Genomic DNA, 23857 nt, shown 5'->3' on the forward strand with positions numbered 1-23857 from the left:
GCTGGGTGACCTTGGGCCAGTCACACTTCTCTGAAGTCTCTCAGCCTCACTCACCTTGCAGAGTGTTTGTTGTGGGGGAGGAAGGGAAAGGAGAATGTTAGCCGCTTTGAGACTCCTTCGGGTAGTGATAAAGCCGGATATCAAATCCAAACTCTTCCTCCTCCTCCTCCTCCTCCTCCCCCTCCTCCTCCTCCTCCTCCTCCTCCTCTTCTTCTTCTTAGCTAAGCAAACGCTTCCCCGTAAGGAACAAAAACAACACAGAGAGACACACACACACACACAGAATCGCCAGGTTGCTTGTGCTGAGTGGAGCACCCTGGTACCACCTGTGTTATTGCAAAACTCCTTCCCTGCTGGGAGCAGGCTTGTGGCGAGGCAGCTCTTCCACAGGTGTGACCTACATAATAACACACCACAAAAGAGTGTAGAAATCATAGCTATTTTTCAAATGCAGGAGTTGGAGGGAGCCGTCGGTTTAAAGGTAGAGCGACCTGAGCTTGGAAACACAGAGCTACCAGCCGAAGAGCGTTTCTTCCCTGCATTTTCTCTTCCCTATCCATAGCATGGAGCTCAGTGCAAATCATTGCTATGCATCCTCTCTCCCTCCCTCCCTCCCCTCCATTTCACTGGTGATGGGGAGAAATAATAATAATAATAATAATAATAATAATAATAATAATAATAATAATAATAAATTTATATACCGCCCTTTATCAAAAGATCCCAAGGCGATGTACAGCATCAAAAACACATTTAGAACATCAATGATAAAAACATAGTATAAACATAGGAAAAAGCGTACTGACAGCCTAATAGTAAAATAATCATCATAGTAAAGAGTCTTCACCCCCACACTTTTACAGGCCATAAATTATTCAATAGCCATAGGCCTGAGTAAAGAAGAATGCTTTTGCCTGGTGCGAAAAGCACATTGCAGCGGCATCAGGACAAGAGCTGGAGTTAGCTGGAGCTACCTCAAGTGGCCGATAGGATAGTAGCCAAAATGGAGCCACAGTCTATTCCTCCAACTACAAGCTGCCCTCAATACCTTGCTGAGACAGCTGAAATCTCCTGCCTCTGCTGCAGGGCTGTTGTCCGTGGTCCTGAAATAGTTCTGCAGTCCCTGTCCAAGGTCCTGAACCCAGCTTGGCCTTAAACTCAGCTTACGCAGGCACTCTCTATGGAAAAGCTTCCCTTCTATCCCCTTAGCCACCTTTTTCAGCCGTGGGCCGGTCCACCGTCCCTCAGACCATGTGGTGGGCCGGACTATATTTTTTTTGGGGGGGGGATATGAACTAATTCCTATGCCCCACAAATAAGCCAGAGATGCATTTTAAATAAAAGCACAAATTCTACTCATGTAAAAACACACTGATTCCCGGACCATCCATGGGCTGGATTGAGAAGGCGATTGGGCTGGATCTGGCCCATGGGCCTTAGGTTGCCTACCCCTGCTCTTAGCTGTTCTGTGCCTAGATAGCTGGAGCTATCTCAAGTGGCCCATAGGGTTGTAGCCCAAATGGAGCCACTGAGACACAGGAACAGGGTATCCACATGCTCGGGGGGGAAGGGTGTCAGAAATTTCTTGTTAGAGAAAAAAACTGCACCCCACACAAAATTACTAACTGAGACCAGGGGCATGAACATAACTGCAACCAGTGTTGTTGTTTTTCTGGGGGGACGCGAGGGTATGCATACCCCTGAACATTTTGTGGATCTTTGTACTTTTGTCCATTTACCGTACAGTGGTACCTCGGGTTACTTACGCTTCAGGTTACATACGCTTCAGGTTACAGACTCTGCTAACCCAGAAATAGTACCTCAGGTTAAGTACTTTGCTTCAGGATTAGAACAGAAATCGTGCTCCGGTGGCATGGCAGCAGCAGGAGGCCCCATTCGCTTAAGTGGTGCTTCAGATTAAGAACAGTTTCAGGTTAAGAACGGACCTCTGGAACGAATTAAGTACTTAACCCAAGGTACCACTGTATTTATTTTTCCTGATCCAAACTATAAAATGGTGATTTTCTTGAGTCAAAATGAGAGTACCCCTAAACATTTTTAAAGGGGGGAAAAGCACTGACTGCACCCCATCCCCTAATGAACCTGCCCAGGTAACAAGATCCTCACTGAAAGTCCTTCGGTGGGTCTCTTTGCTATAATGTGGCTCACCCGGTACAGGGCTCTGCTATCATTTGTGTGCCAAGTTGCGACCTTTTCATTCCTCCAGGCTTTATGGTGTTCTTTAACGTTTTGTGGATCATTTGATCTCCCTTCTAAGAACTTTCCGTTGGTTGTCTTTTCCTTTTCCTCTGTGTGGTTCTTTTATTTTCTTTAAATATTTGTGTAAACTTAACAAAGGCAGGGATCATACACCGAGAAGCAGTATAGGGAGGGCTCATATTTGAAATTCCTGGATTGTATGGGGTTGAACTAGATGGCATTTGGGGTCCCTTCCAACTCTACAGTTCTATGAATAATAATAATAATAATAATAATAATAATAATAATAATAATAATTTATACCCCGCCCATCTGGCTGGGTTTCCCCAGCCACTCTGGGTGGCTTCCAACAGAATATTAAAATACAATAATCTATTAAACATTAAAAGCTTCCCTGAACAGGGCCGCCTTCAGATATCTTCTAAAAGTCTGGTAGTTGTTTTCCTCTTTGACATCTGGTGGGAGGGCATTCCACAGGGCGGGTGCCACCACTGAGAAGGCCCTCAGCCTGGTTCCCTGTAACTTGGCTTCTCGCAGTGAGGGAACCCCAGATTCGATGAACATTGCAGTAAAATTGCAAGCAGTGAGATCCACAGCAGTCTGTGAGGAAGAAGGGGCCTTGTACAATCCTTGGGTGCATATTGTTATTCATGGTGTATTTTTTAATTGTTGTGACCCACCTGGAACCTAAGAGTCAAGGGCGGGTTATAAAATAATGCTATTACTAAGAGCAACAGCAATAATCCCCAACCTAAATGACAGGATCGTCCTGGCAGTATTTGGGATTAATGAGCTGGAACAAAAGATTAAGAATAGAAGATTTCTGGGTACTCTCTTGCAATTCTGTTTAACAAAATTAAATAAAGGAGGTGGGGGAGGCGATACAAATTTGATAAATAAATGGGGCTTATAACAGAAAAACTAATTGGTGAAGACAACTTTCCTGAACTTTCCTCTTCCTTTTGAAGAGGCAGGGCTGATATTCAAATGTTTATTTATTCTGCCTTGAACCGATTATGTAGCCCTGCAGGTAACTAGAGGCGAATTCAAGAGCCCTTTCTTCCCAGGTAATATTTTTAGCCAGCTAAACAATCACATCTGTTCTGCTGCGGAACGGATTCTGCTGTGACCTTATTGGAGTGGGAAATGTCAAGGGCAGGTGTCTGAGCGGATGACCTTGGGGTTCCAAACAGACTCATTTTGTGTGATACAGAAAGTGTGTTACACACTGGACTTGGAATGATGTTCTGGCATAGTGTGACCATAGCCCTGCAGGGTGGGCTTTCCCGGGCTAACTAGCCCCCCAAATTCCACATCAGGATCTTGAAAGAGAGTCGGCACATGTGCAGCTGTACGCACCCTGCACACATGCGACTATGCACAGCTGAGAACCTTGCAAAATGCAGGTTTCATGATAATGCAGACAGACATTTGTACGTGAGCAAGGTCTGTTCCAACCTTTCGGAGGCTGAAGGACAGACCAGAGGGTGCAAGTACTGCTGCTTCTCCCCACCAACTAAAGTTCAAATCCACGCACACAATTGCGTGGGTGGAATTGGAGAGCACAACCGTATGACTCACACTGCACACTTATTTTTAAGCCAGCATATCAATTGAATTGGAGTAGGCAAGAGCGTTGTGCTTGGACCAGAGACGCAATGTTCAAATTCTTGTTCACCTCTCACCCTGGGTTGGAGAACCAGCATGTTGCTGGGCTAAAACTCCCATAATCCCTGGCTGTCGGCCATGTTGGCAGGGACTGATGAGGTCTGGATTCTGGCAACATATGGTGGGCCACAGGTTCCCTAACGCTGATACATCTCCAATGGAAGGTCCACACAATGTAACATAACATCTGCTGGTAAACGTCTTCATTATCCCTTGTTAGACGGACATCCCACAATGTTCTGCTCTCTTCTTCTTTCCCAACCCTCTCCTCCATTTCTGCCCCAGGAGCCAACTTTTCCTTGCGAGAGCTGGGCCTCGAAGACGTATCGCCTCCGCCGCATGGGACTCTGTACCGGACAGATATAGGGCTGCCCCACTGTGGCTACTCCATCAGCGCCGGCTCGGACGCCGACACGGAAGCCGACGCAGTCATGTCTCCGGAGCACCCCGTGAGGCTGTGGGGGCGCAACCCCAAGTCGGGCCGCAGCTCCTGCTTGTCCAGTCGAGCCAACTCCAACCTCACCCTCACCGATACGGAACACGATAACACCGAAACTGGTAAGAGAGACCGCCAGGGAGATACCGGTGCTTCTGTTCTGCTACTTACTCTTCTGTCCATCTGTTTGTCTTCCATCCTGTTGTTTTGTGTCCCAGTCTTGGTTTTTGTCTTCTAGACTTGTGGTGGACAATTATTAGGGTCCTCTGGATGTTGTTAGCCTGCCTCCATCAGCCCCAGCCCATAGAATGGGCCGGCTCAGCCATTAGCCTCTGTGGGGCAGTCGCTTCAGGCTGCAGACAGCTGGGAGGCGTGTTCACCTCTGGGGAGCACACTGTTTACTACCTTCTGAGCTTGTCGCCCATCAGTGGCGTGCGGTAAAAATTTTCATAGGGGAACAGTTAGGGCCAGAGGTGCCAGCTTACAAGTGAGACGGGCGCGGGGTTCAATGTTGTGTGTGAGAGACATTGCACATGTGAGCATAGCACCTTCTTCCTGTTGGGATGCTGCTAAGGAATCGGGGGCAATTGGCAAGCCCCCAGCTGGCTCCAGCCCACCAGTCGAACTCCAGTCCTTGGTGCAGCATGAATCTGCGACCCAGAGCTTCAGAAGCTGGGCATGCAACTCAGCAGAGTAAATGCACAACAGAAGTGGCAAGGAGAGGCTGTGTGAAGCATATTTACAGGCAGTTTATTTAGCATACATCAGGACAAGAGGAAAAACATGTCTTCTCCCTTTCGGGTCCAAGCAAGCAGCATAAGCAAAAGCTATACACAAATGGAAGTTGCCAGCAAGCTGTGCTGGAATGTAAACAGGCATGTGACACACAACAGTCATGCCTGTACTTAAGGTGGAATGGAATATTCTAACACTTCCCTAAGCTAGGCAGAAGCTTCCTGGACTTTGGAAAGGAGGTGCTGGGGGAACATTTAGGGGACTAGCCCAGCCCCCCTAGTCCACTGACCACACCCCACTGTCACCCATGGTCACTGCCTGGGAAGTGTGAAGCCACCTGTGCCTCTTCAGGTATTAGCAGAGGAGGATGAAGCAGGACCCTTAAGGAGGAGGAGGCAGGGAGCACCATTTTCTGGCCAGGCACGATGGGAGTTGTAGTCTATCCACGTCTGGGTGGGGACAAAGGGTTCTCCAGCAGCTCTGGGGTGTTTGATTTGGTTATGAGGAATGGCGGAGGAGAAATTGGGGCAGAATAGGATTCTTTTTGTACTTCACTGGCATGGCCTCTTGTACAAAATGGTCGTCGGCGTTGTGCTACGGAAAAGGCTCCCGTTTTGCTTGTCGTGGAAAAGCGGCGGTAGTTCAGCAGCCCCTGAGCTCTTTGCAGGGCCCATTCAGCCACCCAAACTCCTGCATTTGAAATTTCACCCTATCACGCATTTTCTCCTCTCTCTTTCCGCCCTGCTTTCCTTATCTCTCGAACTGATATCCTAGCAGATCATTTCCAAGCCTATCTCCGCTGACTCCCGCCACTTATGTAAATAACCCCGGCTTCTCTCTCTGTGAGGAGGGAAAAGAAAAGGCGTATTTTTAGAAACTTGTCTTTTACGGAAACTTGAAGGTCACAGGGTGTTTCCCCTTCTTCTTTCACCTCCTCGGTTTTGTCTCCCCGGCCGCGGAGATGTCTCCCAGTTGCAGGGTTGGTGACGGAATGCACATTTCGAGGTCAACAGTTCTGTGAGGAAGAGTGTGCCGCAGTACGCAATTGCAGCTTGACCACGGCGTGTTTAAAGCGGGAAGGAAGGGTGGGCAGATGGGAAGCAGAGCACACCCCGAAGCAGCAGCAGGCATTGCAAGTGATGTTCGTGCTCCTTTTTACACCTTTAATTGAACTGCTCCATTGCCAGTTTCTTAATATAGAGCAGGCGTCTTGGCCACGGAGGGGAATGGGATTTTGTTCTGAGCGCTCGCATGGAATAAGTGAAGTGGTTCTCTCCCTGCTGCTGCTTTCCACAGTCGGACTGGGTAGCATATGGTGATTTTAAGTAAAACTGGTGGGGTTTTTTGGGAGGGTTGCTTTTTGTATACGGAGACATGCAACACTGATTCCTCACATGCTGCCCCCTCGTTTTCTGTTTTAATTTCAGAGACTGAGGCCTATTAAGGTTCTGTTCCGTCACAACAAAGATGTCATGTGAGGGTGTGTTTCAAACAAGCAAACAAACTACTATCTGTGGAACAGGGGTGGGAGACCCTTTTCAGCCAGAGGTCACATTCCCTTCTCGGTGATCTTCTGGGGCCACATGTTATTATGATTATTATTCAGGAAAGTTTGTACTGGTTGATGTCTTACTGTGCTTTTAATCTTTGGCGATCACTCATAGCCGAGTAAGATTGTCTTCCATGAACATGGTTTTTAAAGTGAGTCTGTAAGTGACTGTGGAGGCCAATTCTGGATCCACACGTCCTTCCACAGTGGGGACATAAGTTTCTGGGCAGAAGTTGATCATGGTGAGGGTTTACCAAGTGTGCCTTCCTCTTAGCGCATTTCTCCCTTGCGTCCTGAGTTTGAGCGTCTTCAAAACCAATAACACCTTTGGTAAAGGCTGTTCTCCAATTGGAGCACTTGCAGGCCAGTGTTTCCCAATTGTTGCTGTTTATACTACATTTTTAAAAAAATTGCCTTGAGAGAGCCTTTAAACCTCTTGTTGACCACCAGCATCACGCTTTCCATTTTTAAGTTCGGAATAGAGTAGTTGCTTTGGAAGACGATCATCAGGCATCCTCACAACATGACCAGTCCAACGAAGTTGATGTTGAAGAAGCATCGCTTCGACACTGGTGATCTTTGCTTCTACCAGTACACTGGCATTAGTTCGCCTAATGTGTTTTTAATATTTTGTTGGGAGCTGCCCAGAGTGGCTGGGGCAACCCAGTCAGATGAGCGGCATATAACAAATTAAATTATTATTATTATTATTATTATTATTATTATTATTATTATTATTATTAAACACCCTCCATGCAAAGATACTAGTGGTGGACTGGATCCAAAGCAAGAGTGAAACAAGCAGATGAATGAATATTGTCAGGGAACTGCCATCGCAGTCAGGAGTGGAGGAAGGGCTCCCGAGCGATGCCGGAGAAGGTCCCAGCAGGAAAAGAGGGGACTCAGTGACCAGGGAAGGAAATCAGCGTTACACCAGGGAGAAAGGCGGGCAGAGGCGGGCTTCGGAGGGATGGCTCCAGGACTCTTCGCCAGAGACCAGCGGGGAGAGCATTGGTCCTCCACTGCCCACACCCACCCTGCACAGAAGACTTCCGCGCAGGGAGGCTAGGCGGAGACTATCCGTCAAGGAACTTTTATGTTGGAAGAAGTTCAGGAAACGCCCACTGACGGATTCTGCCAGTGACTGAGACAGACGCGGAATCAGGACTGTCCAGCCAGGGAAAGGTTTATCCAGGCAACCTCACCGAGAGTGGCGGCAACTTACGCACGAGCAACCCCCAATTCCCATTACAAATATAAAAAAATTCCTTCCAGTAGCACCTTAAAGACCAACTAAGTTAGTTCTTGGTATGAGCTTTCGTGTGCATGCACACTTCTTCAGATACACATTACAAATATGTTATCTTTGCACACAAAACTAATGTCTGCACACACAAACACCCCTCTCTCTCCTCCAATATGGCATGCGAGTCCGAGGATGAATCAAGAAGCAATTCAGAGGTGCTGATCTACAGGTGGGCCAGAGAGGAAGGGATCAGGGAAACAAAAAGGAAGCAGAAGCTTCCTCACAGCTAAGGATCCTTACTGCGGATCCCAAGAGCTGCTCGCAAAATGACTTTGAGGATTTTACAGGGAAAATATTTCCTCAGATGTGAAAATTATGCTGAAAGTAAGCTCAAAGCGACTCAAGGAATGAGTGAGCTTACCGGATGCATTTTATCGGTCAATATTAATTGCTGACCGTATTGATAGAACGTATAGCCTTTAGCTGTAGTCAATGCGGAGTTTTATAAAGCTGCCATCAATATCAGAGTTTATGGGGGCCATTAAAGCCCATTTTTTCTCCCACTGCATGTTAACATCAGCAACTTTTGTTATGTTTCCTTATTAGTTATGCAAAATAAATAATCAGTATTGAATTCTGATGTCTATACACCCAGAGCCTTCTGCATAGTTTTATTGCTTGGTGCTTTGGAAGAGAGTTGTTTCTTAAAGGGAAAGGTTGGGATTGGTGTTCCTCTGTTTCACAAAGTCACGGCCCTTCCCATTTGTTTGCAAGCCTTAGGGATGGCTCAAACATGCATGTACGACGCCTGATCACTCAATAGTTGACTGGCAACCAAATGCGGGAACGGATCCCATCAAAAACTCTTCTGTCTGAGGTGTCTTTGGGGTTGAAGTATCTACTCTGGAGGAAGAAAGTCCCAACGGCAATCCTTGGTGTTTCCAGATCCAAAAAACCCCATGAACTAGCAGTTCAAAAGCATGTCAAAGTGCAAGTAGATAAATAGGTACCACTCCGGTGGGAAGGTAAACGGCCTTTTCGTGTGCTGTTCTGGTTCGCCAGAAGCGGCTTAGTCATGCTGGCCACATGACCCGGAAGCTGTACACTGGCTCCCTTGGCCAATAAAGCGAGATGAGCACCGCAACCCCAGAGTCAGCCACGACTGGACCTAATGGTCAGGGGTCCCTTTACCTTTACCTTACTCATGGAACATAAGACTATCAATGACCATTAATCATGATGGCAGTGTACTACAGTAGACCTGAAACTTACGCAGGAGTTGCGGTCCAGAGGTCCACACAGAAAGGCAAAATTGCGTAATGTCAGAAAGACCTCTCTAATTGCCCCCCTGGGCCCATCCCTACCTGTCCATAGCTGATGCAGGGAGAAGGCAAAGATCTCAAGAGCCTCTCAAGGCCTTCCAGATCCCTCCCATGACCTTACCAGAGGCCAGTAAGCGGAGGGCTTAAAAACCTCATAGGAGGAACGGTTGAGGGATTTGCAGGTGTTTAGCCTGGGAAAGAAGAGACTGAGAGAAGATAGGTTCTCCACCTCCAAAATCTGAAGGGCTGACACATGGAGGATGGCTTGAGTCGGAGGTCCTGACTCAACATCAAGAAGACATTTCTGACAGTCGTCTTCTTCTTCTTCTTTGGCGATCACTCGTAGCCAAGTAAGATTGTCTTCCATGAACACGGTCTTAACAGTGAGTCCGTAAGTGACTGTGGAGGCCAAGCCTGGATCCACATGTCCTTCCACAGTGGGGACATTGGTTTCTGGGCTGGAGTTGAACACGGTGTAGATTTGCCAAGCATGCCTTCCTCCTAGCACATTTCTCCCTTGTGTCCTAAGTTCAAGTGACAGTGGAGTGGACTCCCACAAGAGGTGGTAGACTCTCCTTCCTTGATGGTTTTTAAGCGTCTCTCATGTATGATCTAGTTGAGATTCCTGCATCGCAGGGACCCTTAAGATCTCTTCCAGCTCTATACAGTGGCACCTCGTGTTAAGAACTTAATTCATTCTGGAGGTCTGTTCTTAACCTGAAACTGTTCTTAACCTGAGGTACCACTTTAACTTATGGGGCCTCCCACTGCCGCCACACAATTTCTGTTCTCATCCTGAAGCAAAGTTCTTAACCCAAGGTACTATTTCTGGGTTAGCGGAGTCTGTAACCTGAAGTGTCTGTAACCTGAAGCGTCTGTAACCCGAGGTACCACTGTAATTCTGTGATTCTATGGTTGACAGTTTCAGCCAAGTAGTTAGCGAGCCCAACTGCAACATCTCAGTATTACATGAAAATATTTAAACAGTAGGCACAACAGAGCACGAGATGGAGCCAAGGGCTTCTATCCGCACGTTCGGAGTGGTGAAAAATAAGTAAATAAATGCCACGACTTCTATGAAGAAACCTGCTGTCGGATGGCACAACTATATCAGATTCCCTTCATGTTTGGGAAGACTGTTCCCCACTTGATCACAGTTCAATACACAAGCGCCTCTCTCTCTTTGGGATTGCGTGGCAAATGTCATGACAACGCAATTAAGGTCTCTCGAGTTAACGGGGTAGAGAGGAGTACTATCATAATCGTTGCAATTTTGGCCAGGGTGTCCATGGACATATGGTTCCTCCGAAAGATAGTTCATTAGCCTTAAGAAAACCAGAATGGCACCAAAAGCATACATCTTCTTAAAAGGCTGGGATAATGTGGCACATCTGTTAGTCTGTTCTCAGACATAAACCTGAGCATGGTTTTCTACCCAGGGCCATCTGCTTTCAAGCATCTCTTGTTTCACAGGCCAGGAACTTATATCTGCACATACTTCCATGCACATGTGCACACGCTAGATAGAATTGTATCCCTCCCTCTCTCTCTCTCTCCCTCTCCTGATTTTCAAACCATGGATGAGCCCATTACTCTGACTCTGTGCAAAGACAAGACTGACTCTTGTCTGTCCTGCCTTCAAGATTTTGTTGTTTTTTAAAAAAATAATTTTTATTGATTTTAACATATAAATTATAAAATGTACCACAAAACTTATCACTTATACAATCTTCTTAGACTTCCATCAGCACCTTGATGATCCACCATTTTAACCACTTCTTATGCATTTCTTAACTTTATATTGCCTTTACATCTCTTAAGAAATCATCCGTCCCCTTCTCCATTTTTGCAATATTTCCAATAATACTCCTCACAAAACATCTTGCAAACCTACAAACGTCGTCTGATCTTCACAAATACTTTTCAAATAGTCCGTAAATTTGCTCCAGTCTTCCGTGAATTTCTGGTCCTGCCGGTTTCGATTCCTTCCTGTTAGTTTATCTAGTTCTGCATAGTCCATTAACTTCATCCTCCATTCTTCAATCGTCGGTAATTCTTCTTGCTTCCATTTTTGGGCCAATGATATTCTTGCTGCTGTTATTGCATATAAAAAGAGCTTACATTCCTTTCTATTTATATCACTCCCAACAATGCCCAGTAAAAACGCTTCTGGTTTCTTTATAAATGTATATGTCAACATTTTTTTCATCTCATTATATATCATCTCCCAGAAGCATTTCACCTTTTTACATTCCCACCACATGTGATAAAATGTTCCCTCTTTTTCCTTACATTTCCAACATTTATTACTGACTTTATACATTTTCGCTAACTTGACAGGTGTAATATACCATCTATACATCATTGTCATCACTGCCTTCAAGATTTTGGTCATAGATCTGGTGAGATGCTGAAGGGTTTGAACATCCGCTAAAATAGAAGCCACGAGATATTTTTTATTTATTTCTTGTGAGTAGATTTTTATGATTTGCCAACTGAAAGTGACTTAGAATATAATGCAAAAAATTTTAAAAGCAATATGAAGCTAAAGGGAAATGAAAGCTAAAATGATTGATGCACATGTGGCCAAGGGTGCCAACTTGAATAAAATGTTGTGGTGGGAGGGAGAACGTAAGCCATGCCCCACATAATCGATCATATGGCACAGCATACACACACACACCATTTTAATGGCAATGCCCATCAACTTTGGGGAGGCCTGAGCCCTCAGATATTTTATTGGGTGCGGCAAAGACCCCCTCAGCCCTTATGTGTTGGCTTCCATGCATGTGGCACTATTACAGATGCTACATATTGCTTGCTCTGCATTTTTAAAAACTTGATTGTTCAGTGTGCCAGCACCTTTGGAACTCCTTGACTCTTGAGCCCAGTCAGGCGCTATTGCTGTACTCTTTCCAGTGCTTGCTGAAAACATTATTGTAAAGACTGGCCTACCCAGATGCTTAGAAAGTTGAGGAATTATTTATTTATATTATTATTATTATTATTATTATTATTATTATTATTATTATACCGCCCTATACCCACTGTATTCTAAGAGAGACTACATTCCTTTGTTTCTCTCTGTGAATATTGAATAAATGACTTAGTAAGAACTCTTCTTGTTTATCTGCTCCTTGGCTGCCACCGTGGGAGGGATCGGATTCGTTGAAGCCTGACACTGGGATTGATACTGGATAATTTCCCCATCTAGGCCAGCCCAATTTCAGAAGCAACCCAAACAGGTGTTTGGAGCAACCATTTCCAGCAGGTGGGTCTTGGGGTGTGACGTTCCTTTAAGAAATGGCTGTAAGTGTGAGGGTAAGGGATAGCTGCTCCCCCCAAATCTTTGCCTGGATATTTACTTCAATGGCACTGCTAGTCTCTGTTTTGCTACTTCCCTGCAGTTCCGCACTTCTCCCTAGGCTCCTCTGCTTATCAATATGCACAAGGCGCTGTCGTTTATCGATTAAGCCCTACCTCGTTCCGAGGTGATTTCGTAGACATGCTCAATAACAGTGGCTCCAGACCGGAGAGTTGGCCAATAAACAGGGACTGTCATTGACCTTTGATGCAACCTTCACACTTATCTCTGTGGCAAATCAGAGGAACTCATGCTGGAGCTCATTTGGAAGACGTCTGCTGGTAGTGCATATTAATATACCAGGCAGAATCCTGTTTCATCAGGAAATTGAAGGAGATGACCTGTAGACCAAACCAAAGAACTGGCGCACGAGTGTGGCATGCAACTTGTGTTTGTTATATGTGGAACAACAGATTCCTAGGAACTCTTCATCAGTAATGGGGGACCTGTAGACCTTCAGATTTTGGAAGACTCCCTACTCCCTTCAAGGGTCTAGAAGCCAAGCCTTATGAGGAACGGTTGAAGGAGCTGGGTATGTTTAGCCTGGAAAAGAGGAGGCTGAGAGGAGATATGATAGCCATCTTCAAATATCTCAAGGGCTGTCATGTGGGGAATGGAGCAAGCTTGTTTTCTCCTGCTCTGGAAGGCAGGACTCAAACCAATGGCTTCAAGTCACTTGAAATAAGATTCTGACTCAACATCAGGAAGAACTTTCTGATGGTGCCTCCAGCACCCAGCTGCAACTTGTTTCTCCCTTGGCGCTGGTAGTGGAGGGACTCAGAAGGGGGTGGTTTCACCAGCAATATACCACTGAGTGAAACTGTAATCGCAGTCTGTCCCTCATACTGGTCCTGGGTGATATATTGATATCTATCCAGGCCTACCTGGATATTGACCCTTTCCATTCAGCAACAAAACCTTGCTGTTTTTCAGTGTGTTAGGACTTGGATGAGGAAGATCCCCTTTTTATTAGACACCTATTGGCTAACGTTTCTGTGATTTCTCACCTCTCCTCCTTTCTTCCCAGCTGTATCATTTTGTTAACTAGTCAGTTATTAAATTTATATACCACCCTCATCCAAAGATTGCAAGGAAATTTACAAAATATTTTCACCTATTAACTTTGCTTTAAATGCCAGCTATGTTGGCGCTGTGGGTTAAACCACAGAGCCTAGGACTTGCCAATCAGAAGGTTGGCAGTTCAAATCCCCATGATGGGGTTGCTCGGTCCCTGCTCCTGCCAACCTAGCAGTTCGAAAGCACATCAAAGTGCAAGTAGATAAATAGGTACCGCTCTGGCGAGAAGGTAAACGGCGTTTCCGTGCACTGCTCTGGTTCACCAGAAGCGGCTTAGTCATGCTGGTCACATGACCCGGAAGCTGTACGCCGGCTCCCTTGGCCAATAAAGTGAGATGAGCGCTGCAACCCCAGAGTCGGTCACGACTGGACCTAATGGTCAGGGGTCCCTTTACCTTTACAGAGCTAAGGGCATATGCTCATAGAAGTCTACAGGCAATTGCAGGGGACCGATTTAGTGAGCTCACATCCTGAATTACGAAGAGTTTACGCAACGTTGGCTATCTAAGGAGCATTCGTTCTAATGTGCTTGCAAGGAGGTTAGCTGATGTTGCGTCGAAGCAAGTGTTATCCCAAAATTTCCCCAGGCATTTTCGCCACTGCTCTCCTAATCAGCTATAACTGCATAGTTTGAATACCATCGAGTCTGGCAGTGACCTATGTAACAGGGTTTTGCTTTGTGTTTTTAAGAAGCAGGCAGCCATCTTCACTCATAAGGGGAGGGACAAGACTGGCGGCTGATCACTGGATCATCGTCTAGGCTTGTCCCTCCTCTCATTAGCCTAGATGATTTGCTATCCCTCTTCATAGTGTTTTATGTAAACTGAGATGCTGGATGTGAATTAGGCTTGCATCACAAGGGAAAAAAGAACTGCAGTCACAGCTCTTGAACTGATATGTTGATCTTCTTAACTCGTATTCAGTGATGCTTTCTACTATGACCTTTGGCTGGTATTGTTACCTCCCATTTTCCTGATCTATAGTTTCCTTCTGTTGCATCAGCTTTTAATATCTTTATGCAAAACAATTGCCCTCAAAACTTTCAATGCTGGGGATAGGAAGCAAAACAATTTAGGACGTAATACCTGTGTGATATGGCTGATCATCCAGTGTTGCTAGCAAACATTAGGAGGCAGCATTATTGTAAAGAGCCAATTACTTTCTTTTTTTTATGAGCATTGTATATTTGGAAAGTAATAAAGCCGAGTTATAAAACCTAGATGATTATGACGCTCAGAAATGTTTTGCATTTTAAGAGGCAAAGGGTATCCTTTTAATTGCATCCAAGCTCCCATCAACCAATGATTAGTTACTTTCCGAGCAATAAACATTACCTGAGAAGCAATAAAAGGATGGGCAGAAAAGTTATTTGACATGTGGGAGGGAAGCATGGCTTTTATGGTTGAGATCTTTGGAGTCCTGAGGGCAATCTTTATTTTTGCAACATGTTTCTTTCGCGACCTTGGACAAGCTGCTGGCCTACTTCCTGCGACGGCGCTCCTGCCACTGATGGTCTCCCTTCCCAAGCTTCTATAGGTGAGCTTCCTTTATAGCAGGGGTATTCAAACTCCCATCAGCCCTTCAAACATGGCCAGTGGTAGTTGTTGTTGTTGTTTAGTCATTTAGTCGTGTCTGACTCTTTGTGACCCCGTGGACCAGAGCACGCCAGGCACTTCTGTCTTCCACTGCCTCCCACAGTTTGGTCAAACTCATGCTGGTAGCTTCGAGAACACTGTCCAACAATCTCATCCTCTGTGGTCCCCTTCTCCTTGTGGCCTCCATCTTTCCCAACATCAGGGTCTTTTCCAGGGAGTCTTCTCTTCTCATGAGGTGGCCAAAGTATTGGAGCCTCAGCTTCAGGATCTGTCCTTCCAGTGAGCACTCAAGGCTGATTTCCTTCAGAATGGATAGGTTTGATCTCTTGCAGTCCCTGGGACTCTCAAGAGTCTCCTCCAGCACCATAATTCATAAGCATCAATTCTTCAGCGATCAGCCTTCTTTATGGTCCAGCTCTCACTTCCATACATCACTACTGGGAAAACCATAGCTTTTACTATATGGACCTTTGTTGGCAAGGTGGTAGTTGTAGGCCAACCAAATCTGAAGGGAACCCTGTGGGATACTTTTGCTTTATAGGATGGCCTTTGAGTTATAAACCATTTGGTGGAAAAGTGAATTGCTCATTGTTTTAGAATCTCAAAAGCTGAAGCATAACTTAAGGTGTTTTAGATGCTAACCAACATCAGGGACATATTGTAAGTCTCCCTGATTTCAGTGGAAGAGACTAAGTGAAGCATTCCCAATGAAAACAATGGAATCTACTCATTCTTAACTTTAGATCGAACAATATTCGGATTGTTCGAAATGTCGTTCAGGAAAGCCCACCGTTTCTGCCTCATCAAGGAACACTTAATAGGGGTTACTTTAAAAACAGTGGTATAAATAATTGGATGATGGAAAACAAGTCTCCATCTCTTTCCCTTTCTCCTTTTTTTTTTTAAATGGACTTGCCCTTGAAATTCCCATGAGGCTGCTCAATTTTTACCAGCTGTGGATCTGGCAATTACAGGGTTTGTGAACTCATTCCTTGTTTGACAGGTTCAATTTGGAATTTGAGGTTAAACCACCCCTAGTTGAAACCATGTGACAGCCAGGCTGGCTTTTGCACCCAAAGCCACAAATATGGGCAGAGGGAGCTTTGGTCTAAATTCAGCCCAGGTTTCTCATCCTTCACAGAAGACGTTGTTTTCTTTTGGACAAGCTGGTCTGAGTTTCAGGCCTGTAATTTTAATTTCCCCCCAAACCCACTACAATGAACGCCGTTCAGGTGAAGTTTTCTTTCTTTCTTTCTGGAGACAGAAATAGTAAGGAAAGATCTTCAAAGTGGCTTAACCACAATGGCCTTCACCTCTTCCATGTGGGCAACCCCACATCCAGCTCCTTAGATACAAACTGTGGGTATCATCTTGGAAATCACACAGGACCATGCTTTTGCTCTAATGATAGCTGTAATGGTTCTAGGGGTTGCTCGTGCGTAAATCGGCACCACACCTGGCTGGGTTGCCTGCCTTTCTGTCCGGACAGTCACTCACCCGTGGCTGTCTCAATCGCTGGCAGAATCCGTCAGTGGGCGTTTCTTGAACTTCTTCCAGCAAAGAAGCTCTTTGACGCCTAGTCTCCACCTAGACTCCCTGCGCGGAAGCCTTCTGCGCAGGGAGGGTGTGGACAGCGGAGGACCCGTGCTCTACCCACTGGTTCCCGGTGAGGAGTCATGGAGCCACCTCGCTGATTCCCCCATCTGCCCCCCTTCTCCACTGGTGCTACGCTGAGTTCCTTCCCCAGAGGATGTGCTGCTTCTCTCCCTCCCGGGACGCTCTCCGGAACCCCTCTGGAGCCCTCCCTCTCCCTCTGGCTCCGATGGCAGTTCCCTGACAATAGCCATTGAACTGCACACACTCTCTCTTCCAGGAACTGGATCTGCCATGAAACCATGAGATGACATCTTGCCTATTCTTTGATCTTGCACTGTCAAGAAACATCTTGTTTTCGACATGTGGCCCACTAGCAAAGATGGCAGCCCCCTTGGTTTGAGAGGAGGAGCCAATGTCGTGTCCTCCAGATGCTTCAGACTACAACGCCCATTCGGCCCATCAGCATGGCTTAACAGTCAGAGGTGATGGGAGTTGTAGTCCAACAAAATCTGTCATGAATGCTTTAGTTGAAATTCCTGCGTTTCTTGGGATCTCTTCCAATTCTACAATTCTATGAACATCTGGAGGGCATCAGGTTGGGGAAAGTGCCCTGTATCTTTTCGTCCAGCTTTTTCGTCCCCACGTCAAGCACAAACTGTGTGCGGGCAGCGCTGTTTTTCAGCTTGACAATTTCAAGGGGTTCATCCAGCTGTCTTTTTTTTCTCTTGGTGAGAGCCAAGTGATGTTGTGCAGTGAGTGTTACAGCGGTCTTATCTCACCTGCAACATATTTTCATTCTTTTCCACCCCGCTTTGCCCGTAGGTTATTTAAAGTCAACAGCTAAAACAAAACAAAAACTCTGATGCTGGATGAATTGCTAATATGGTCATTTCTGAAAGAAAGAAAAAAAAACTAATTGGCAGCAGATGAAAAATTGAAGCTGTTCCTTAAATGAGCAAGTGCTTGAAAACTGAAGAACGGTTTAAACAAAATGGTAACCTTAACCATGTCAGAACTTCCATGCAGTTAGTAAATGTTTGTGTGTGTTTTGAGCAAACAGTTGTGCAAGGATTCTCTTTTCCAGACTCAGACCTAGATAAGGAGACTTTAATCCTTTGCACCCACTGCAGTCCTTTGCATGAAAGAAACAATGTCCTGTAGTAAACACATGGTTGTATTTTGACTGGGGACATCCAGCTTCAGCTATGAAGTTCAACAAATAACTTGTCGTCAGTGACCAGGGGATCAGGGAAGGACTTCGGAGAGAGGGCTCCAAGACTCTTCCACAGAGACCAGCGGGGAGAGTCCAGGACCTCCGCTGGCTATGCCTACTCTGCGCAGAAAGCTTCCGCGCAGGGAGGCTAGGCGGAGACTGGGCGTCAAGGAATTTTTATGTTGGAAGAAGTTCAGGAAACGCCCACTGACAGATTCTGCCAGTGACTGACACTGCCATGGAGAAAGGGCTGTCCAGCCAGGGAAAGGTTTAGCCAGGCAACGTTGCCTAGAGCTTCAGCATCCTTTACGCACGAGCAACCCCAATTCCCATTACACAAATCAACATGCATCTACAGCCCAGAAAGAGTGGCTGGGGCAGCCCAGAAAGAGTGGCTGGGGCAGCCCAGCCAGATGGGTGGGGGTATAGATGTGATGATGGCGAAAAAATCTGGAAGCAGCAAGGGTGTGCTTGATGAATCTGAAGACTGATCCAGTTTAAGCAGTTCTGCTTACATTCTAAGCCCCATTCCGTGCCCAATAAGCATAGGATGCCTTTGCCCAGTGGTGCTGTGGTCCATGGATTGCAGCAAAATACTAGGCAAGGTTTTCCCCAGTATCTTCTATGTGTGATGGGCTCCTGGGAAAAAGCTGTCCCATGAGCCCTTGCTGCAGAAAGGAGGGGAAAGCCTATATAAGGCTGATTCCCCTGGAGCTCACAGCCATTTTGTTTTGAGAGCTTCCCACCCGCCAACCTTCGGGTTAGAGCAATTTGGGGTTGCTAGTTGACAGGGCCGGAAATTATTATTTTTCTCTCAATTTGATTGGCACTTGGTTGGTTGTGTGTGTGTGTGTGTGTGTGTGTGTTTGGTTTTTTTGGCCTTTCCCTCACTGAAATTACGGCTTTCCTTTGTTAGGCAGGATAACATTGGTTGTATGAGGGTGGAATTGGCATTGGGCAGGATCAACATAGCACAGGTAAAAGGTTTTTAAAAAAGGTAAAGGACCCCTGGACGGTTAAGTCCAGTCAAAGGTGACTATGGGGTTGCGGCGCTCACCTTGCTTTTCAGGCCGAGGGAGCCGGCGTTTGTCCACAGACAGCTTTCCAGGTCATGTGGCCAGCAGGACTAAACTGCTGCTGGTGCAACAGAACACTGTGATGGAAGCCAGAACGCACGGAAACGCTATTTACCTTCCCGCCACAGTGGTACCTATTTATCTACTTGCACTGGCGTGCTTACGAACTGCTAGGTTAGCAGGAGCTGGGACAGAGCAACAGGAGCTCACCCCGTCGCGGGGATTTGAACCACCGACCTTCTGATCAGCAAGCCCGAGAGGCTCAGTGGTTTAGACCCCACCGCCACCCGCGTCCCTTATAGTGTAGGGGGAGTCATAAGGGGCCTGAGGGAAGGACTGACCCAGACAAACCCAAGCATGGGTTCTGTATCTGCCTGGTTGGAATCCATACCCTGGTGTCCTAGGGAGACCTTGCTGGCTTGGCTTGCACCACGGCAAAGCTCAACACTGGCTGATTCATGTCATACAGGTTTGGAGAGGTCTAAACCCAGCAGATCCATTCCATCAACATGGGGCTTGTGGAATGATGAACTGATCCGGGGACCCAATGCCATGCCAACCCTTGCCCTGCCCGCTGCTATCAATAAAGATTTGGCCTGATTTTATCCCATCACCTTTGTACAGTCTGGTTGTTTTGCAGCTCTCATGGGCAACATGATGCGCCCGCCTGGGCAAACAACCACCCGAATCTCCGATGCCATTCTTGGGTTGAAGAGGCAAAATGGCCGCATCTCTGCTTCCACTTTAAAGGGATTTGTTGTCGTTGTTTTATAAAAAAAGAACCAGCAAGCACCATCTAGTTAGTGATTGTTAATTAATAAATGATCCCTGCGAAGGCGACGGCTGCCGCTCGAATAAATCATTCGGTAACAGTTCCTTGCAATGGGATTGTTTGAAAGTGCTGTACTGTACAGCTGCGTGGAACCAGCTGTAATAGATTTGAGAGGGGATGCAGTTAAGAGGCCGGTCATTACCTGATGCTTAATGATCCATAGCCTGTACAAGCTACGAAGCAAATCTGTGCTCTTTGCTTCAGAATGCGGGCTGATTCTGGGTCTGAACACAGTTCCTCACAAAATGTCTGGAGCGCATGGAGAAGGAGATGCTTCAAAGGGAGACTAGGAGGAAGAGGACGCTGCTGAAACCTTCATGTCAGTGCTTGATTTACTGACAGCTGCTCTTCAACCCTAATAGACAGTTCCCCAAGCAATTCAACCTATTAATACCATGATTATCGGGGCACGTAGCGCTACCCTACAGTTTGCAGTAGAATCCATCAGGTATAATTAATTGATAATTAAATAATATCAGTTGGGATCCCCCAAACTTGCTGCTGCAGAGATTGTGCTAGCAAAACTTTGGAAACAAACTAATTCCCCATTAGTTAAAGTAAAATGGTTGCCAAAAGTTTTGGGCATAGCAGATGTAAACCAGAAGAGAAACTGCTAATCCTTTCCAGAGTTGACCGAGAATTAACTAACCTATTTTATAGTCTGTCGAAAAGCCCCACTGCATAGAATGCGAGTGCGTTTTGTAATTTTTGCGTAATGTTTAAATCAACGTTGAAATGTTTTGCAACTTGAATTTTTGGTTTTGGATCATCATTAATGGTGTGCGGAAACTCTGGAGTTTTTTTGTTTTGTTTTCATTCACATCCACCTGCTTTCCAAGGCGTTCTTTCCAAGCAGATGTTCCTAGTATCGCCCCTCCTTTTGTTCTTGTGCGTGACTCAAGAGCTATTTTCACCCAGCACACCTTTATTCCAGGATGCCAAACTTGTCCTGGGCTGCCATTCTGGGATTACTAAGCAAAACAAGCGAAGCTTCTCAAAGCCTTTTAACAATCTGGGCTAGGTTCGTGGAACACACACTCCGTATTGTTATCCCCTAAGTCTTCTCCATAAAACAGGCAGGTCCGCATTTATTATTGGTTTGTCATCACATCTGCTAATCTCCGATATCCTGGAATGCTGCTCCCTTCATTTTGCTTGGGGCTGCCATTCATACAGATTATTTTATTTTATTCTTTTTAAAAGGAAGACTTTGCCCGCGATGTTTTCTTAATGTGCGGGGCTTTTTGCCTCTCGAGGGACTTTAAAGCACAGACCTCTTACAAAGAGGGGATCAGCTTATTGTCTCTGCATCCTGATCCCGCATGATTTACCTCTTTCAAGCCTTTTGCAAGAGAGAGAGGGAGTGAATGTGCAGGCGCTGTGACCCAATCCCACCTACTTAGCGTCCTTCTGCTGGAATGTCTCTAGTTATTTTGCAAATTTATTTTGCTTCTCTTACCCACCCCACGTATGTCTAGGCAACACACTTTTCTACTCCTTCTCAGAACACAACGATCAATGTAAAAAGAAGAGTTGAAAATCAAGTAGCTAACCAAAACATATTTTACTTTCCAGTTGCAGGAGTGGTGTATTTTTTTGGTGCAGGAAAATGTGCTCTCTGAGCAAAGGGTTTGTTTAATGAGGTTGTGGCAGACACCAGACTCCGCTTGTTCAAACAGTCCACCACACTGAGCTGCAAGAAGCGAGAAAATTAGGATATAAAATGTGATCAGGAATGAGAGAATCCACTCATTTCATTTTCTCCCAGTTTTTTCCAATCCTAAATCCAGTTCTCCACATTTCCACATGAGTTGTAAAAAAATTTTTTAGAAGTTTTCATGAAAACCCACCTTTTAGTGCAAATTCCTCCTACCATGCACCTTTTGTATGCAATTTCGCCTGATATACGTGTTTCTGCAAAGCATTTCCCCTTAATATAATGTATGTTATGTTAACGTAAAATCCCTAATCCAGATAAGATTCCATCCGGGCAGACATGGGAAGCTAAAGTTTTGTTGTAAAGTGAAGGATGGTTAAAACACATAAAGTATTTTCTTCCTTCCTGCAACTCTGCTTGGTTTCTGTCCTCACTGTTGTTTATCTTTTCTGCAATGCTTCATTAAGTTTCCTCCATAGGAATAGAGAGGCATTTTGTCTTCCCTGAAAGCCAAGGTCCACCTCTGTCTCCAAAGTGACACAGAGACCCTAAGCTGGGGAGGAAATGAATGATTCTGAGAGTTTTTCCTCACCCAAAAGAAGAGTTTCAACAGAAGTGGCTGCCCCATCCAGTGCAGGATTTACGTAGAAGCTAAACAAGCTATAGCTTAGGGCCCCACTCTCTTGGGGGCCGCAAAAAAAATTAAAGGGGAAAAAACTGGATGTACATTTCCAAAATAGAAGATTAAAAACAAGTTAAATAAAACCTACATACAGCAAGAGTGTTTTGTGTTGTGTAGGCTTCTATGATGTAAGCAGTGGGCCCCACCTGCTAGCCTGCTACCTAAAAATATCACTGGTTTGCTCCTTTCTATATATAGGGTGCCTACATTCTGCATGGACTGGTTGCATGGCAGCAGGTGCAAATGGTGTTAGATACCTATTGGGTCCATAAATTGTTGTTGTTGTTGTTTAGTTGTTCAGTCGTGTCCAACTCTTCGTGACCCCATGGACCAGAGCACGCCAGGCACTCCTGTCTTCCACTGCCTCCTGCAGTTTGGTCAAACTCATGCTGGTAGCTTTGAGAACACTATCCAACCATCTCGTCCTCTGTCGTCCCCTTCTCCTTGTGCCCTCCATCTTTCCCAACATCAGGGTCTTTTCCAGGGAGTCTTCTCTTCTCATGAGGTGGACAAAGTATTGGAGCCTCAGCTTCACAATCTGTCCTTCCAGTGAGCACTCAGGGCTGATTTCCTTCAGAATGGAGAGGTTTGTTCTTCTTGCAGTCCATGGGACTCTCAAGAGTCTCCTCCAGCACCATAATTCAAAAGCATCAATTCTTCAGCGATCAGCCTTCTTTATGGTCCAGCTCTCACTTCCGTACATCACTACTGGGAAAACCATGGCTTTTACTATACGGACCTTTGTTGGCAAGGTGATGTCTCTGCTTTTTAAGATGCTGTCTAGGTTTGTCCATAAATTACCATACAGCATATATTCAACACAATTTGTTGTTGACAAAGGACAGCTGGACATATAAAGGGCCCCGTTACCTTCAGTAGCTTAGGGCAGTGTTTTTCAACCACTGTTCCGCGGCACACTAGTGTGCCGCGAGATGTTGCCTGGTGTGCTGTGGGAAAAATTGAAAAATTCGAAAGATTTTTTTTTTAAAAAAAGTCAAATTTTCGCCCACTAGGCAGGCGCTGGACTGTGTCCACCCTATTTCCCCTCCATCCTGGGTGGGGATCAGATCGGATGGGATCGGATGAGAGCGGACAGGCGGTCCGCTCTCATCCGATTCCCCAAGAGAGCAGCGGGGCTCTGACATCTCCCTCTCCACACACAGTGCGGAGATGGAGCTGTCATCTGCCGGCTCAGCGGGGATCAGCGGATCGATCCCCGCTGAGCAGAGAACGGTCCGCAACGTTTTTGTTTGCCATTAAAGAAAAAAATATTAAACCATTCTTGAATGTTAAACCATGCTTCTTTGTGTTTATTTGATTCCTATTCAAGAGAATTACTTTATATATAGTCAATATAGGCACAGAGTTAAATTTTTTAATATTTTCTAATGGTGGTGTGCCTCGTGATTTTTTTCATGAAACAAGTGTGCCTTTGCCCAAAAAAGTTTGAAAAACACTGGCTTAGGGCCTCATCAAACCTAAATCTGGCCCTGGCCCCGTCGCCCACAGCCCCTTACTTCCCACACTCGCAAGAAGTTGGAGTACAAACTAGGAACAACCTGAGAGGATTTCTGATTGGAGTGGCCAAA

At 45.8% G+C, this 23857-nt stretch overlaps 1 protein-coding gene across 16 annotated transcripts in view; it reads left to right on the forward strand.

Annotated features, from left to right (window-relative positions):
• The window catches only part of TENM4 (teneurin transmembrane protein 4), a 1515223-nt gene that overhangs the window by 1144160 nt on the left and 347206 nt on the right, over positions 1–23857 (forward strand). For all 16 annotated transcript variants that reach the window (XM_083499088.1, XM_083499080.1, XM_083499085.1 and 13 more), the window contains one exon: positions 4174–4446. In XM_083499088.1, coding sequence (XP_083355214.1) covers positions 4174–4446 — 273 coding nt within the window. The remainder of the gene's footprint in view (positions 1–4173; positions 4447–23857) is intronic.

Source organism: Podarcis liolepis (assembly GCF_965112155.1).
Source record: "Podarcis liolepis genome assembly, chromosome: 4".
Classification (NCBI taxonomy): domain Eukaryota; kingdom Metazoa; phylum Chordata; class Lepidosauria; order Squamata; family Lacertidae; genus Podarcis; species Podarcis liolepis.